Raw genomic sequence first — 15,429 nt, forward strand, 5'->3', positions numbered from 1 at the left:
TCTTCGGCTGTGGGGAATGCATGTTCACAAGGGCTGTTCATTCCAGCCTGGTTTCTGTCTCCAGGTATACACCCACCTCCCAGCTTCGCACGCAGGAAGACACCAAAGAATGGTTCCGGTCCCACTCAGCGGGAGGCCTGCAGGAGACTGCTACCAACTCCCCCTTTTCCTCTGGCTCTAGTGTCACTTCTCCTTCTGGAACAAGATTCAACTTCTCTCAGCTTGGTGAGTCGCCATTTGTCCTGAGCCGCACCGATCCACTCTGCAGGACAGGTTATCTTGTGCTTTGAAAGAGACGTGTGGCCATATCCTTCTCAACATTTGCTCAGCCCCTAGCCGCACAATGAAGGAAACAGAGGAAATCACAAAGTCCTGGGTACTTTAGTTGAGTCAGCCCCTTGGGCCACATGTGACTTAGGATGTCCACAGATAAAGGCCAACCCTAAAACATTACGAGATTTGTGTGGGGGAGATTTTTGTAATTCATTTGTACTCTGTAGATAACAGCCTCCTGTCATAAAATCTGAGTGTTAGACACACCCACGTAGTCTTTTTTTCCTGTGCATGGTAAGATTGTAAGCACTACTTCAGGGTACATTCTGTTTCTCAGACCTGTGAAGAAAGACCTTTTCCCAGCCTACCCCTCATTCCTTTATCAAGCCGGAAATAAGTTTTGGTGAACACGTTCTTGGAAATGGCTGCCACTAACCTTGACTGACACACTGAGGGGAGAAGGGTTTGTGGTAGTCCCTGCTGGAATGCTGAGGGATTCCCTGTTAGAGACAGACACATAGGTGCAGCTCGGACAGATGAAGGTTATGTGAGAACAGTCTAAAGCCTTGGAGCAAATCAGCAAACAGTGGGAGAGGTTCCGTTTCTAGTTACAGGAAAGAGTTCGGTGTTTCTTCTGTCAGCAGAGCCTGAGGTAACGGAGTGCAGGTAGGTATTTGAGGACTGGTCAGTGGAGGGAAAACCTTTTTGCTCTCACCGTTCAGAACAGGCTTTTCTGAACGTTCTAGACTTCCCATCCAGTCTAAGGGATGCCCGCATCTTGTCATCATGGTCGTGTAATTTTGCTCTTTATTAAATGTGTACCTCCCGATATGGCGTGCTTGGCTGACACGGGCAGGGCTTTTGATGAGAAAGCTCAGCTTAGCTCAGGGAAGTGTGCCTGTTTGCATGCTCTTGGGAGGTGATTCCCATCTGAGCTGTGAGACCTGTGTCTGTAGTGTTCTTTCCCAGCCATAACTCTTTGCAGCAAGAGGCTCTTGTCATGCTCAGATGCCTCCTATCTGATCAAAAGCCTATTCGGACTATTTTGGGCTTTTGGCTTTTATAGAGAATTGTTTCAGATGAACCCGGGGAGTAATTAGCTCATGCCTGGAAGGTGACACTGGCCTGCCTGAACGTGCCAAGTTGGAACGTGAGGCCCTGAGCCTTGCTTTGGAACTGACCCGCCTTCCCTCCCATATTTTTAGCTCTAAGCTTGTAACTCGAACGCTGATGCGACTACCTCTTAGAAATAGACAGGGGAGTGCAGTTGGCAGGCACACACGCTGCCGGTGATAAGCGGCCTCTCCCTGATACCCGTCTGGGATTCAAACGGGGGGTGGTGGGTATGGATATCCAGCATCTCATTCTGCTCCTCTGGTTCCAGCGAGTCCCACCGCCGTCACCCAGATGAGCTTGTCCAACCCGACGATGCTGAGGACCCACAGCCTGTCCAACGCGGATGGCCAGTATGACCCCTACACCGACAGCCGCTTCCGCAACAGCTCCATGTCTCTGGACGAGAAGAGCCGAACGATGAGTCGATCGGGCTCCTTCCGGGATGGGTTTGAGGAAGGTAAGGGATGAAGGAATTTGCCATCTACTAGGTCTCCTGGCCTGGCACTATTGATGGGGTCCCCTCCTCTGGCCACTACAACTCTTTCCTTGCCTCTGGAGTAGGGATGAGGGGCTCTCACTAGGAGGATCTGACCCTTAGGTAACCTTTCAGGATGCTGAGGGAGGAGGAACTCTGCAGCTATTTCGGACCCTCAGCATTGACTGAGCTCTACCCAAGGCTCCTCTCCTGGCCTTGGGCCATAACTCCTTGGCACGCATATCTATCTTCAAGCCCAACTGCTGGCTCACTCTGTTGGCAGAGACCACACTGGGTTCATCTCCCTGTGCCCTGCAGCTTTGGGAGCAGGCAGCACTGTTCCCATCCAGTATTTCCCAGCTCATCTAAAGATAGGGATTCTCAGTTTTCACCCTTTTCCTTCTTGGGCTGCCAACCACGGACATTTACAGCTTTGCTCCCTTTAATCAGAATTATGGAAGGAAAGTTCTACGGGTGGCTTTGTCAGCTATCTTCATAACTTACTTCGTTTCTCTTGCCCTCCACTCCTTCACCCGAGACGTTGCCTCAGAGGAGCCCCATTCTCCAAATGCTGGGCCTGTGGGAGGCCGGAGGCGGGCCGAGCAACAAGTAATGAAGGAAGGGGAGGTGGGCTGACCAAGGACGAACCCCAGCTCCCCAACCCCACCTTGGGTGCCAGGGCTTAGGCCAGATGCTTCACCTTTTTGTCTCCCCTTTTCACTGTAAAAATGAAAGTAATAACATTGGGCTCACGGAGCTGTAAGAATCCAGAGGTAATACATGTAAATGTTAGCTCTTTGCTAACTGTTAGCTGTCGTGTGTTGTAGACTGTAGGCACAATGTCCAAGCTCAGGATGAGGATTCGTGAGCTGGTGGAGCCCAGTGGGGCTTTGTCTCTGTTGGAACCATTTTGCTAATATCAGGACAGAGCGTAGGACTGAGTCATAGATGACATCCTCAGCTCCCAGTCCCTGTAAAAAAGGTGGGAGATAGGCTCAGCGTGCTCGCAATAGGAAATCCCAAAGAATAAGGAAGGGAATACAAGAGACGTACTTCCGCTTCTTGGTTTTCATTCTAAGAAAAGCTTAAAGGACTTTTGGGACAGAGCAGGCACATCTTGGCTAATCATGGTGACTTGGGGCTCTTCCCCGGATTTATGTCCCCAGCAACCCTGAGCAGAGAGAGCAAACTTGTACCCTTTTATGGAAACTGCTGGCCTGGAGGACTAAGGAGGAGAGGAGCCTGGGTGACTGAGGGCACTTTGTTAGATTTAAGGGCTGGAAAATGGCATTGCAATGGCTTTGAGCAGCACAGTGTGGCACATACCTGCCCTACGGCGAGGGAGGAGGAAGTTTGTCGTAAGCTCTCTCTAGCCCATGATTGGTCAAGAATAGCTGCAATGTGTCTCCCTCCGTCTCTGAGGACAACTCCCATGTGGAGTCTGTCCTGTGCTCTCCTTGTCATCTGTCATGTGTACACCTGAGGGAGTCATGAAATGGTACTGAAACTTGTTCTGACAAGTATACACAGTCCCACAAAGGCCAGGAACCATAGCAGACTCACCCTCCGCTAGCTCTTAGGCAGTCCTTCTGGAATCAGGCAGCCTGATTTGCAGACCCATCAGATGAAAAATAGGCCTGGCCTAGCTACAAGCATCACCTCAACTTTGGTAATCACATGATTCATGCTAACTCCGAGCTGAATTGTCAAGGCACGGTTAGAACTGTGGGAGAGGAGGTTGTTACACGGCACCATGAAGATGTGGCCTCTTCATCTTTGGGAACTTTGCCGATCAGATTGGGTTTATTCCTTGTAAGGCTGTTGTACGGGAGACGGGGAATAGGGATTGTATAACTAGAGGTTTTTAATTCCTTTGCATATACATTTTTTCTTTTCATTTTGAATTTACAAGTTACCAGTGTTGCGGGAGAAATTAGGGGGAAGTCAGACCTCATACCTGACCAGGTAAAACCTCCTGGAAATGTTTATTCCTTGCTGTGAGGCAGGATTGGTGCTGAGGGAAAATTAGCACAGGTGTTTGTGAGATGGTGCTGTTTAATGAGTGCTTTCCACACTGAAGGCGATGGGAGTTGTAACCAGGTAGAGCAGGCGCAGCATGTCTTGGGCGCAGCCTTTTGATTATTTCAGAAAAATTCATTACCATAGACTTGATGTAATCTCAAAGCCACCTTTGATACAGGAACAGTTAAGAGCTGCTGGAGATGTCTTTAAATGGGTGTTGGGACCGGAGAGATGGCCCAGGGGTTAAGAGCAGTTAAAAGCATGTACCACCATTGTAGACAGATTGGAGATCAATTCTTAGCACCCACATATGGTGCCTCACAGTCCTGGATCTTAACACCTCTAGGAACATTACCTAAAGGATTAGAAAAGCATTTTAAAACACACCAAAAGTTCTTCTTAAGATTTTTTTTAAAGATTTATGTATTATATATAAGTATGCTGCAGCTGTCTTCAGACACACCAGAAGAGGGCATCAGATCCCATTACAGATGGTTGTGAGCCACCATGTGGTTGCTGGGATTTGAACACAGGACCTCTGGAAGAGGTCCTCTGGAAGAGCAGTCAGAGCTCTTAACCACTGAGCCATCTCTCCAGCCCTCTTCTTAAGATTTAACTTTAAAATTACATTTGTCTGTTGTGTGTGCTATGCTATACACGTGGAGGTCAGAGGACAACTTTTAGGAACTGGTTCTCTCCTTCCATCGTATGGGTCATGGGGAGAGAACTCAGTCAAGCTTGGTAGCAAACATCCTTACCTACTAAGCTATCTGGCCAGCTCACCCAAAGGATTTTTAAAGCAAAGAACAAAAACCTAGCAGATCTGGTTACTGGAGAGTGGAGTTGTGTCCAGACTTCCGGTCAGCAGCACCTGAACTGCTGTGTAGCCTTAAGCAAGTCATGTTATTTGATTTCAGACTTAGATGGTGTCTGTCAGTCCAGTTGTAGAATCCTGGAGGTATAATAAGAAGCACCTTCATGCTCTAGAGGTTTTGGAACTGAACTCCTCATGGTCCAGGAGGATCCATTCCCATCTCTCCAGGCTCTGATTCTCCTTTTAAAGGCTGGCCAGCCACAGCGGTTCAGGCAAACCATATTCAGGTTTGTGTGGGCTCGAATAGTCCAGGAGGCTGTCTCTGTGTATCCTAACTTTGCTATTGCTGATTTCCAAGTGAGAGGCATTAGTTACAGAGAAAGTAATAACCTCCACCTGAAGCCTGCCAGATGTGCCTCCTTTGCCTGGGTCCCTAAGCTGGTCCTGACTACCGGGAATCTGATAGGTCTGAGATGGGAAAGTTAGAGTCAAAGCAGCAGCCAGAGTCTGTATGCTGCCCTGCTTAGGCCTCTGAGCCAGCCCTGTAAGTGCGGCTGGAGGTGGCTCCCTTGTCTCTTTCACCAACAGGCCTCTCAGCTACTCCGTCCACTGCAGTCTGTGTCATGCTTAAGTGCCTTGGGACTTCTGAACCGGTGGACATGTTAGCACAGAAAGCCATTATTGGCTATTAACACCTTAAACTGTCTTTTATGGGGTGTGAGTCAGGTTAGTCACACTTGGTAGAAAAACAGGGAGTAGCTCTAGAACCTGGCATGACCTGGGAGGGTAGATGTGAATTCTGGTGGGGCCCCAGCCTCAGAGGCATAGGTAGGTACGTCTAGAGAGAGAGAAGGAGCTCAGGACTGTGCTGGACTCGAGCAGGTCAGATCTTGACGCACCCTGGACAAAGTACTGCCCTGGCAGAGCCTCAGAGGCAGGCAAGCACCATCCAGAGCTCGCCTGGGAAAGAAGTGTGGGATAGACGTGTGTGAGAAGAACCCACAAAGGGAGGTCCAGGAAGGTTTAGTAGAGATGCCATGGGCAGGTTCCCAAGCGCCAGACAGAACTGTCTACTCAATATCTTGCTGACTGACAGCTTCTACTAGATGCGAGGCTGAGCGTGCTGCTGGGCCGGCAGGTAAACTTAGCAGCGGATAGAGAGATGGCCCCTGCCCCACCTTCCTCGATCATGAGTATTCTGGTGGGTTGTAGGGACATAAAGCCTTCCATCTCTGGTCAGAAAAGTTGTGTCTACTTAAGACCCCTGCCATGTCAACACAAGGTTAGTTCTGTCTTCCAGACAAGTCACCAAGAGGTAGCTGAGAAAATAAGAGTCAGGTCCCCTGAAAGAGAAGCAGCTTGGGTACCCAGGCCTGGAAAAGAATGTGCTTCAAAGTGAGAGCAGATAATAGAAAAGCTCTAGCTGGAGATGGGAGGGGATGCTAAGAGTCCATGAGAAGGGCTCTGAGTCAGAGCCTCTGGCTACACAGAAAGAAGGAGAACACCCTTGCTCATCTCTTGCAGACATTGTACAAATACGTACAGCTCCACACTTGAGCTGAAACGTTGCAAACACTCGGCCGCAAAGCTGTCTGAGTTTATTGTGACCAAAGACTCTTACATTCAAAACACTTATCTCTGAGCATCTAGCAGGGTATGAAATACGACAGCTTTGTCACACAGTCAACACGGAAGAGTGTGCGGGACAAGAGCGGGCGCGGTCCCAAGCAGGCACAAGCTGGCCCTGAAGAGCGAAGTTAGAATCTCCACAATCACATTGCCCTGCATTTGAACCTTCGGTGGTGTGAACGTTTGGTTACATGACCCCAGAATCATACGTTATTTTGCTAGTTAAGGAAAATGTGGTACTATTTAAAAAAAATGACTTCCTTAATGGATTATTTCATATTCGGAGTTGCCCTGTGCCCAATCCAGGAAGTCTTGAGCCAAGATGACAATGGCAGCCAGGCTGAGCCAATGGCGTCCTGAATTGCTGCTTGCCTCCTCCCCGCTCTCCTTCACAGCAGCGAGCTTAGCCTTTGACCCCTGTTTATTTACTCCCAACAGTTCATGGATCCTCCCTGTCCTTGGTTTCCAGCACATCCTCCATCTACTCTACGGTGAGTCTAAAACAACGCTGAGTGACCGCGCTTGTCGCTCACACATGTTGTCAAGTGCATCAAGCTTAATTATAAGCATTCTGCCTGTAAAGAGTATTCCCATTACAAAAGGATCAGCTCCTGGGAGAAAAAGATCTGAAATTCACAAACAACTGTTAACACCTCCCCCTTGGGACTGGGGAGAAGGCTCCGTGGGTGAAGGGCTTGCCGCATAAGCAGGAGGACCCAAGTTCTGATCCCCAGCCCCCCATGTAAAAGATGAGTACACACATACATATGTAACACCACCTTACATCTACATATTCACGTGAAGGCCCGTGGCTCCTCGTCCCCTAAACAGTCAGAACATACATCATTATTCCTAATTTATTAGAGTACTATGCTCTCATATTTGAACTTTCTGATGGGTGGATTTAATTGTCCCATATTACAGAATTATACCAGAAAAGAGGCAATCAAAATTCTAGATTTCAGGACCTGGATAGATGGCTCAGGAGTCAAAAGCACTCGTTGCTCTTCCAGAGGACATAACTTTGGTTCCCAGTGCCCATGTTAGCCTCTCAACCTCCTGCAACTCCTGCTCCAGAGGATCCCGTGCCCCTGGAAGAGCACCTGCACTGACATGCGTGTGCACACCTACACATGCTTTAAAATGATAAAAATAACCTAAGGGGCTGGAGAAATGGCTCAGTGTCACGAACATTGGCTGCTCTCCCAGAAGACCTGGGTTCGATCCCCACATGGTAGCTCACAATCAGATGGGTAGCTATCGTTTCAGAAAAGCCAGTGTCCTCTTCTGGCCTCCACGATCACACATGATCCTATCTGCTGGGCTGCACGACTTTTTCCCCTTTGCTGTTCTAATGCCCTTTTTGTTTTATTTACAGCCAGAAGAAAAATGCCAGTCAGAGGTAAGGAACAGTTTAGGGTCAGACTCATTTTCATTTTCAGTGTTGATCACATGCTGCCCAGTCTGAAAATGGACTCCCCAAGCAGGTAACCCTGTGCCTATTTCTGTAGATTCGAAAGCTGCGGCGAGAGCTGGATGCCTCCCAGGAAAAGGTGTCTGCGCTGACCACCCAGCTGACTGCAAATGTGAGTGCAGATTCCAGAGAACACATGCACACATGTGTACACACACTAACACACACACACACACAAACACGCACACACGCACGCACTCGAGCACGTGCATGCATAGTAGGAGCCAGGGACAAGACAGCGTGGGTGCAGGAGACAGGACTGAGTGGGAGCCATGGACGAAAAAGGGCGTGAGCCAGGGATGGGACAGTACAGAGTAGAAGCTGGAGATGGGACAGGAAATAGCCATCTGCTTTCTGAGCCTTGCCTTGAGGCCCTTGGTCTCTGGACATTCAAGAAGTAACTATGTGGGCTCACAAGGACATATGCTTTAGCCCTGTGGTGTTAGGTCAGGTGCTAGCAGTATGGCGTGGGACAAGCTAAGTAACTCTGGAGTCTGTCTGCCTCTACTCATCTGTGCGGTGGGATGATCATCGTCTCCCTGTGCTATGTTTCGAGGTGACCAAGGCTTGCAATCCTTTAAAAATTAATTTGTTTTTCTTCCTCTTCCTGAAGACTGTGGTCTTAAGGGAGGTGAGAACACAGGGGAACTCAGGGGAAGCAAGACTTCTATGGCTTCATGATAAACAGCCAGTGCCCTATAATTACATCATGCACAATGCTCAGCACTGCCAACCTTGGTCTCTCTGGCCATGTTTTCTGGTGCCAGCAACACTGGGCTGTGAGTCCAACAGTAAGGCAGGTAGAATTGCTGCCACCTCTGGAGCGGAGGGGAGGCAAAATGAGCAGCTTCCCTGGGTCATGATCACTCTCGCAGTAATGGGGAGGAAAATACGGAGCACCAAGCTACGTCTTGGTAGTATGTAGCGGGGAATCAGGAAGGATTTCCCAGAGGAAGTAACTCCAGACATTAGGAGAAGGGGCCCCATCCTAATCAAAACAAAACAGTTAGTACCTGTGGCCAGGAGTGAGTACAGAACTGTAGAAAGAGCATATAGAGGCAACGCTAGGGACTCATGAGTGAGCTCTGCAAGTCTGAGCTTTTAGAGGGGGCTTTGGGACCTTTAGAAGAGAACCCTGTCAATATGGAAGCTAACCTTGCTATTTGGACCAATTGGAACAGAGAGAGGGGCAAGAGTCTCTCAGCCCTATCTGGGAGGCCCACAGAGGGGCCCCACTGTGGCTGTCAGCCATAGAACATGAGACTCAGAAGGCAAAACTCGAGGTTTTGGGAGGTGCTGGGTGGCTGCAAGGCCAGACTTCCTGCCAGGGAGCTCACAATGCAGCCACAGAGCAGCACAGAGCAGAGTACCAGAGCATATGTGGTGGTGTTGGCAGAGGCTGAGGGAGCTCACCGTGCCACCCAGCTACATATTAACAATGGAAGCCACTTCAAAGGCTGTACTCCTTTGACCAGGAGAGTGAGTCAAAGCTCCAGAGTAGTCATTTACCTGGAGTTTTTGCCCTGCTAATTCCTGCTTGAGCCTGACTGACTCCAGGAAGTGTGGCTCTTTTAAATCTGCACATGAAGCATGAGTCTCTCTTAATTACAAGCCCAGGAACTGTAAATGCCTTCATCGTTCCTCAGTCTCCCAAGCTCTTGTATGTTGCTTGAAACCTGACTGTTTTCCTAAAACCTCAGCACACCAGGCCACTATGTGCTTTGCAGTCCTTTTCTTCACCCAGCCCATAATCAGTATTGCTATCAAAAGGTCGCTGGAGGACTGGAGGGATGGCTCAGCAGTTAGCAGCATTTCCTGTTCTTCCAGAGGACCCAAGCTAGCTTCCCTGCATCCCTATCAAATAGCTCACAGCTACCTATAACTACAGCTCCAGATCTGATGCCCTCTTCTGGCCTCTTTAGGCACCCACACTTAAATGTGGCACACGCGCGCGCGCGCGCGCGCGCGCGCGCACACACACACACACACACACACACACACAAAATTTAAGAAATCATGAAAAACAATCTCAGACCTGAATTCTCAGACTTAGATCCTGAATGGATTCTCTAAGTGGAAAACTGAATGTATGCACTTGAGTCCAGAACTGAATGCAACTTCAGGAGGTCACCCCCCTTCTCCCAGGAAATGCCTCATGATTTGCAACAGTCATTAGTTGCTAACCTTGACTCAATAACAAGTACAAGTCGTTTCTCAGTGACCTTGGGTTGATCCCTGTCTGATCTGCCACCAGGAGCCCTGGGTTGGCCTGTGGTGTTCTACTCTCTGTGCTAGAATTGGAGCATGGCCCCTTACATTATTCCAAAAGTGTTGCACCTCACAAAAGTTGCTGAGTCCAGCTTTATTTTAAAGTAAATGCTTACTCTTACCACACACTGTACTCCACCTCAGCTGCTCGTGTTTTATTATCTGCCATCTTTCTCGGAGACCAAGCTGTGTTTGTTTTCCTAGGACAAGCTACTCAGAGCTGCCCTAGCTGGTGTTTTTATAGCTCTCCATTTGTTTTCCCTGGGAATGTGAGAATGGCACTTGGCCGTTGTATATGTTGTGCAGCTCTGCTAGGCCCAGCCACCAACTCCCTACCTCCTCCACCCCTACACCTCCGTGTTTTTATAGCTGTTCTGAGGACACAAAAGCAACCCTTTCGCTTGCCAGCAGAACTGAATCTCTGACCCTTCAGAGCCTAAGCAGTTGCTCTTTGAGCTTGCAAACACACGTTCACAGTTTGAGTAAGTTGCAGTGTTTGTGGGTTCACAAAACTGAAGAGCGATCACACTGGGATCTTGGGTGACAGTCAAATGAGGATTGAAGATGAATGCAAGTCATCAAGCCTCTTACCTTCCTCTTCTGGGTGAGGACAGCACCATTCACTGGGTCATCTTGAGTTGATTGACTTCAGTAGCTATAGTGACCCATGTCTATAATCCCAATGCAAGAGAAGCTACAGCCACTAGTTTCTGGCTATGTAGGCTATATAGTGACTGACATGCCAGCCTGAGGAAGAATGAGAGACCCTGATAATAGATGACAGATAGATAGATAGATAGATAGATAGATAGATAGATAGATAGATAGATAAAAGATTTTCCCCTTAGGGCAAGGTATACTAAAGTATAGACATATTTTTCCATTTCAGATAAGTAGAGAGTATAATAAAAAAGAAGCCATCCATGTAATCTTGATGTGACGCTGACCCTGCTCTGTGACAACAGGTGGTCCTAGCATTAGCTTCTCTTAGCCCATACCAGCTTATCTTGATGAAGTTGAGTCACTGAACTTCTCTCTTAGGTTGAGATCCAGGCCCACTCCACAGCCCTGCCCACCTGCTGTCCCACACTTATCCTTCTGTGGGAGACACTGGTCACCTTTTCCTTTGGGTTTTTACAGTGTCATCAAGACTCAATTCTTTCTAGACTCCTCTCTAGCATCCCTGCTGGTCCTTCCCACCTCTGTAAGAACAGTGAACCCGGGTCACTGTGAGAGCAGCAAGTGCTCTTAACAGCTGAGCCATCTTTCCAGTCCCTTAAATTTGGTTTTCATGGCGTTTTCCGAACTTCCCATTCATCCAGCAGTTGAATACATCAGCAAAGACACATCATGTGTTCATTACTCTCCAAGTACAAACAAGCTTAGCATCAGTACACTTACTTACTTTTTAACCTTGACCCTAGAATCACCAAGAAACACCACATTTCTCAATTCTAAGATATACATTGGTTTTTGTTTGTTTTTGCTTGTTTGTTTTTTGTTTGTTTGTCTGTTGTCTTTATGTGGTCCTGGTTGGACTGGATCTCACTATGTAGACCAGGCTGGCCTCAAACTCTTCCAAGATCTTCCTGCCTCTGTCTTCCAAGTACTAGGATTAAAAGCAGGTACTACCATGCCTAGCTATTGTTTTGTTTTTAAAAGAGGTTTATCTATGTTTTATTTTTATGTATGTGTGTGTTTGCTCCAGGGTATTCAGGCACCCACTGAGGCCAGCAAAGAGCATTAGATACACTGGAACTGGAGTTACAGGTGGTTGTGAACCACTTGACTTAGGTGCTGAGAAAAGTCCTCTGCTCCTATAAAAAGGATCTAAGTTCAGTTCCTAAAACCAACAGTGGCTTACAAACTCTTCAGCTCCAGGGGGATCTGACATCCTCTTCTAGCTTCCTCAAATACTTGCATGCACACAGTATACTTACATACATGCTGACAAAACACTCATGCACATAAAATAAAAATCTTTTAAAAGACAAAACAGAAAGCAAGAATAAGAAATAGGTATCAGGCAGAAAGGTAGCTCAGGGTAAAGGCAGTCTGGCCGGCATGCTTTGTGTGCGTATTCCCATTTGATCTAAAACCCCACAGGGTAGAAGGAACGCTCTTAACAGCTAGGCTGTCCACCCAACCCAGCATACATAGTTTTATATTGTTACATTGTAGTGTCTGAAGATTGGATGCATAGTCTAATTATAACAGGCTCCTTTTGAAACTTTCCGAGCCTTCTATAAGATGTTGCATCTGGTGTCTTGTTCTAACAAGAGTGTATCAAAGTGTGCAGGAGCCTGGGGGGCAAGTGTCTCCCTAGGGGGCTGGGGGGGGCTGGGAAAGATTTTTTTTCATGGAGGGAGCAGATGGGCCTCTCAGTGGCTTTTTATTAATGAGGATTATAACAAGGAAAATAAGTCAGCCACTTTGTCCGTTCATTTCTATAACTCTGCTTCCATTAAGCCTGTGTTATGGACTTGCGATGGGTGAATAGCAGATCCTACTGCAGTGTGCTATGGAGTCAGCCATAACTGGCAGTCACAGACCCCATGTTTTTTGAATGACAACCTCAAAGTGTACTGAGTACAGTGGGCTTGTGAGAGGGAAAGAACAGACCTAGACTGGTCACAATAACTGGTAACAATATAAAACTAGTCACAGACACATAAAAACTAGGCAAAGAATGGGCAGGGAAATGGTGTCACGCAGGGAGGAAGAATGCTTGAGAAAGAAGTATTTGAGCAAGGGCAAGGCTAGACTAAACAATCCCAGAGAGGTAAAAGGAGGCTGAACCTGTACACGCCATGTGAAGGGGCTCTGATAGCTTTCTATCTTGAGAACCCACTCCCCCTTGGGTACTCTGGCCTTGCAAGATGATGTCACTGAGGCCTCATCTTCCCCTCTAGGCTCACCTTGTGGCAGCCTTTGAGCAGAGTCTGGGAAACATGACCATCAGGCTGCAGAGTTTAACTATGACTGCCGAGCAGAAGGTAAGACTGGGGGTGCCATTTGCTCTCTCTCTCTCTCTCTCTCTCTCTCTCTCTCTATCTCTATCTCTATCTCTATCTCTGTCTCTCTTTCATTTCAGGTAAAGATGCAGATTTTAGTGTATGTCTTGGACTAGTTTGGGACATGCAAAACTAGGGTTTGAATGTCAAAAGTAGGTCCATTGTGTAAAATATAGTGTAGATGAACCAAGTGTTGGTCCTGGAGTCTCCTATGGATCTAGTGGTCTTAGCCCCTCTTTTTATTTGCTCCCCGATGTCCTTACAACTGCATTCAGATCCATGTGTGAGGCAAATCTGTGACACTCCTTTGTCACTGCCCTGCTCTGTCTTTGGCCTCAAAGTTAAATGGAGCTGCTTTGGGATGTACCTGTTATATCTTTCTCACCTTCAGGATTCAGAACTGAATGAGTTAAGAAAAACCATCGAGCTGCTAAAGAAACAGAATGCAGCTGCCCAGGCTGCCATTAATGGAGTAATTAACACGCCAGAGCTCAACTGCAAAGGTAAGAACTGGCTGCCTGCTGCCCTTCAGCCTCTCTCATAGTGCAGGATGCAGCCCTGCTACTAGGGGGCGAGAGACCGTGCCTCAAATTGTATTTCCAAGGGGCAGTCCAGAAGGAATACTACCCCTTTCATCTGCTTGCTTCTGGCCACTGCAGAGATGGCTAGTGTAGTGAATCCTCATTACCAGTCTTAAAGACAGAAGAAAAAGGTTTCTTATGGAGAAGTATCATAGCGTTTTATGGAGTCTCTCATGCTTCAACGAATATTTAATATGCATATATAGGAGAGAAAGTAGAATGGGTTCATCTCTTAGTTACCTTAGTAATCTGCCTTAATAAATTGTTGGGCTTTGTGTGTCTTTAGCTGGTGGGCATGCATGTCAGTCTGCTCTAGCAACACCAATTTGAATAGCACCTACGCTTGCTGCAGAATGGGTACCTTGCACTTAGAAAAGGCTTTCCCTGTGTTTTCCACACCAGGCCAATACATCTCCCTTTAAAACTTGTTCATCCTTTCGAAAGTATATTCTGGCCCTTTGCTCACTGTGCTAACGATAGCCAGGTGCTTTAGAGGCGATGGTAGCTTTCTGAGGTCAAAGGATAGTTAGGAACAGAAGTGGGCGTGGACCCTTAGGTCTGGTTCTACATGGCAAGCTCTCTTCAGGATCAGAGACACTTGCAGCCATAGGAGGAAATCAGCTGCAACCATGATTTCAGCCATCTCATTAATTCTGGCATTGCTGTACTTCAGATACTGGCTCTCTGAAACAGCAGTGATGGAGTTGAGGCAGGAAGGGTTAGAAAGCGTTGGCCATAAAGAGCGCTGGAGGCAGAGGGAAAAGAAGATGGCGTTGAGGGCCTGAGATAATGTAGATTTGGTGCTTCCAAAGGACCAAAAGGAGGCTGGTAGGGTGTGGGGGCTGTAGCAATCAAAGGAGTTGACTGAGCAGACTGCAGTTCAGGAGAGGCTACAGGAACTCCGTGCCTGAGGCCTGGGTGCCATCTCTGGTGTGGCCAAAGAGAAGAGAGCGGAGTGTAGGCTCCCGTACTGAGGAATCCCGCTGTGTTTCGAAGCACAACTCCCTCTCTGTCAAAACTTAGGTAGCTGGCGTTGGGAGATTCTCCTTAGGCTTTCTATCTCTCATTTATGATGTGCAAGGTGATGACCTCTGGGAAAGAGGGAGGGCACAGACATTACTAATCAAGGCTCTTAACACCAGCGGTGGGGCCTGGAGGCGATGCCTCAGTACAAAAGCCCTAGAGTCAACAGAGGCCATTCTTGGGGACACAAGATTGGATCCTAAGGTTCATGGGCGACATGCCTTGCCTTTGCTCTCCAGGAAATGGCAGTGCCCAGGCTACAGACCTACGCATCCGCAGGCAGCACTCCTCCGACAGTGTCTCCAGTATCAATAGTGCCACCAGCCACTCGAGTGTTGGCAGTAACATAGAGAGTGACTCGAAGAAAAAGAAGAGGAAAAACTGGGTGAGTGCACATCCCTAGACTCTCCCAGGGACTGGATCACGGTCTCTCTTGGAATAAATGTCCCCAGATAAAGGCCAGGCTGCCTCCCAAACCTCAGAACCACAGACCCTTGGAGAGTAGATCCAAGGAAGTGCTTTGAGGTAGGCCTTTTTCCAAAACCGATGTCGTGCTCAGCAAAACCGTGGCATTGATAAGTCCCACCTGTGGTTTTTCTCTTCATGAGACCATCGTGCCCACCTTTCATTTCATATATATGTCATTTCCTTCTCATCTTACATTGGCCACAGACGCTACAGCTTAGTGGGTCTTTTACCCTTATTTACTATTCTGTTCTTGGTCCTGGGGATGAACCTCA

The 15,429-nt window shown here is 47.9% G+C and overlaps 1 protein-coding gene across 23 annotated transcripts in view; it reads left to right on the forward strand.

Annotated features, from left to right (window-relative positions):
• Positions 1 to 15,429, forward strand: part of Nav2 (neuron navigator 2) — a 658,517-nt gene that overhangs the window by 607,849 nt on the left and 35,239 nt on the right. For 17 of the 23 annotated variants that reach the window (XM_087609805.1, XM_087609835.1, XM_087609708.1 and 14 more), the window contains 8 exons: positions 65 to 225; positions 1,658 to 1,846; positions 6,768 to 6,820; positions 7,708 to 7,731; positions 7,841 to 7,915; positions 12,984 to 13,067; positions 13,477 to 13,588; positions 14,929 to 15,074. In XM_087609805.1, the coding sequence (XP_087465931.1) occupies positions 65 to 225; positions 1,658 to 1,846; positions 6,768 to 6,820; positions 7,708 to 7,731; positions 7,841 to 7,915; positions 12,984 to 13,067; positions 13,477 to 13,588; positions 14,929 to 15,074 (844 nt within the window). Of the gene's footprint in view, positions 1 to 64; positions 226 to 1,657; positions 1,847 to 6,767; positions 6,821 to 7,707; positions 7,732 to 7,840; positions 7,916 to 12,983; positions 13,068 to 13,476; positions 13,589 to 14,928; positions 15,079 to 15,429 lie in introns of all 23 variants that reach the window. The other 6 variants (XR_015654269.1, XR_015654404.1, XR_015654363.1 and 3 more) reach the window with 1 other exon arrangement.

Source organism: Rattus norvegicus, chromosome 1 (assembly GCF_021556685.1).
Source record: "Rattus norvegicus strain SHRSP/BbbUtx chromosome 1, alternate assembly SHRSP_T2T, whole genome shotgun sequence".
Classification (NCBI taxonomy): Eukaryota; Metazoa; Chordata; class Mammalia; order Rodentia; family Muridae; genus Rattus; species Rattus norvegicus.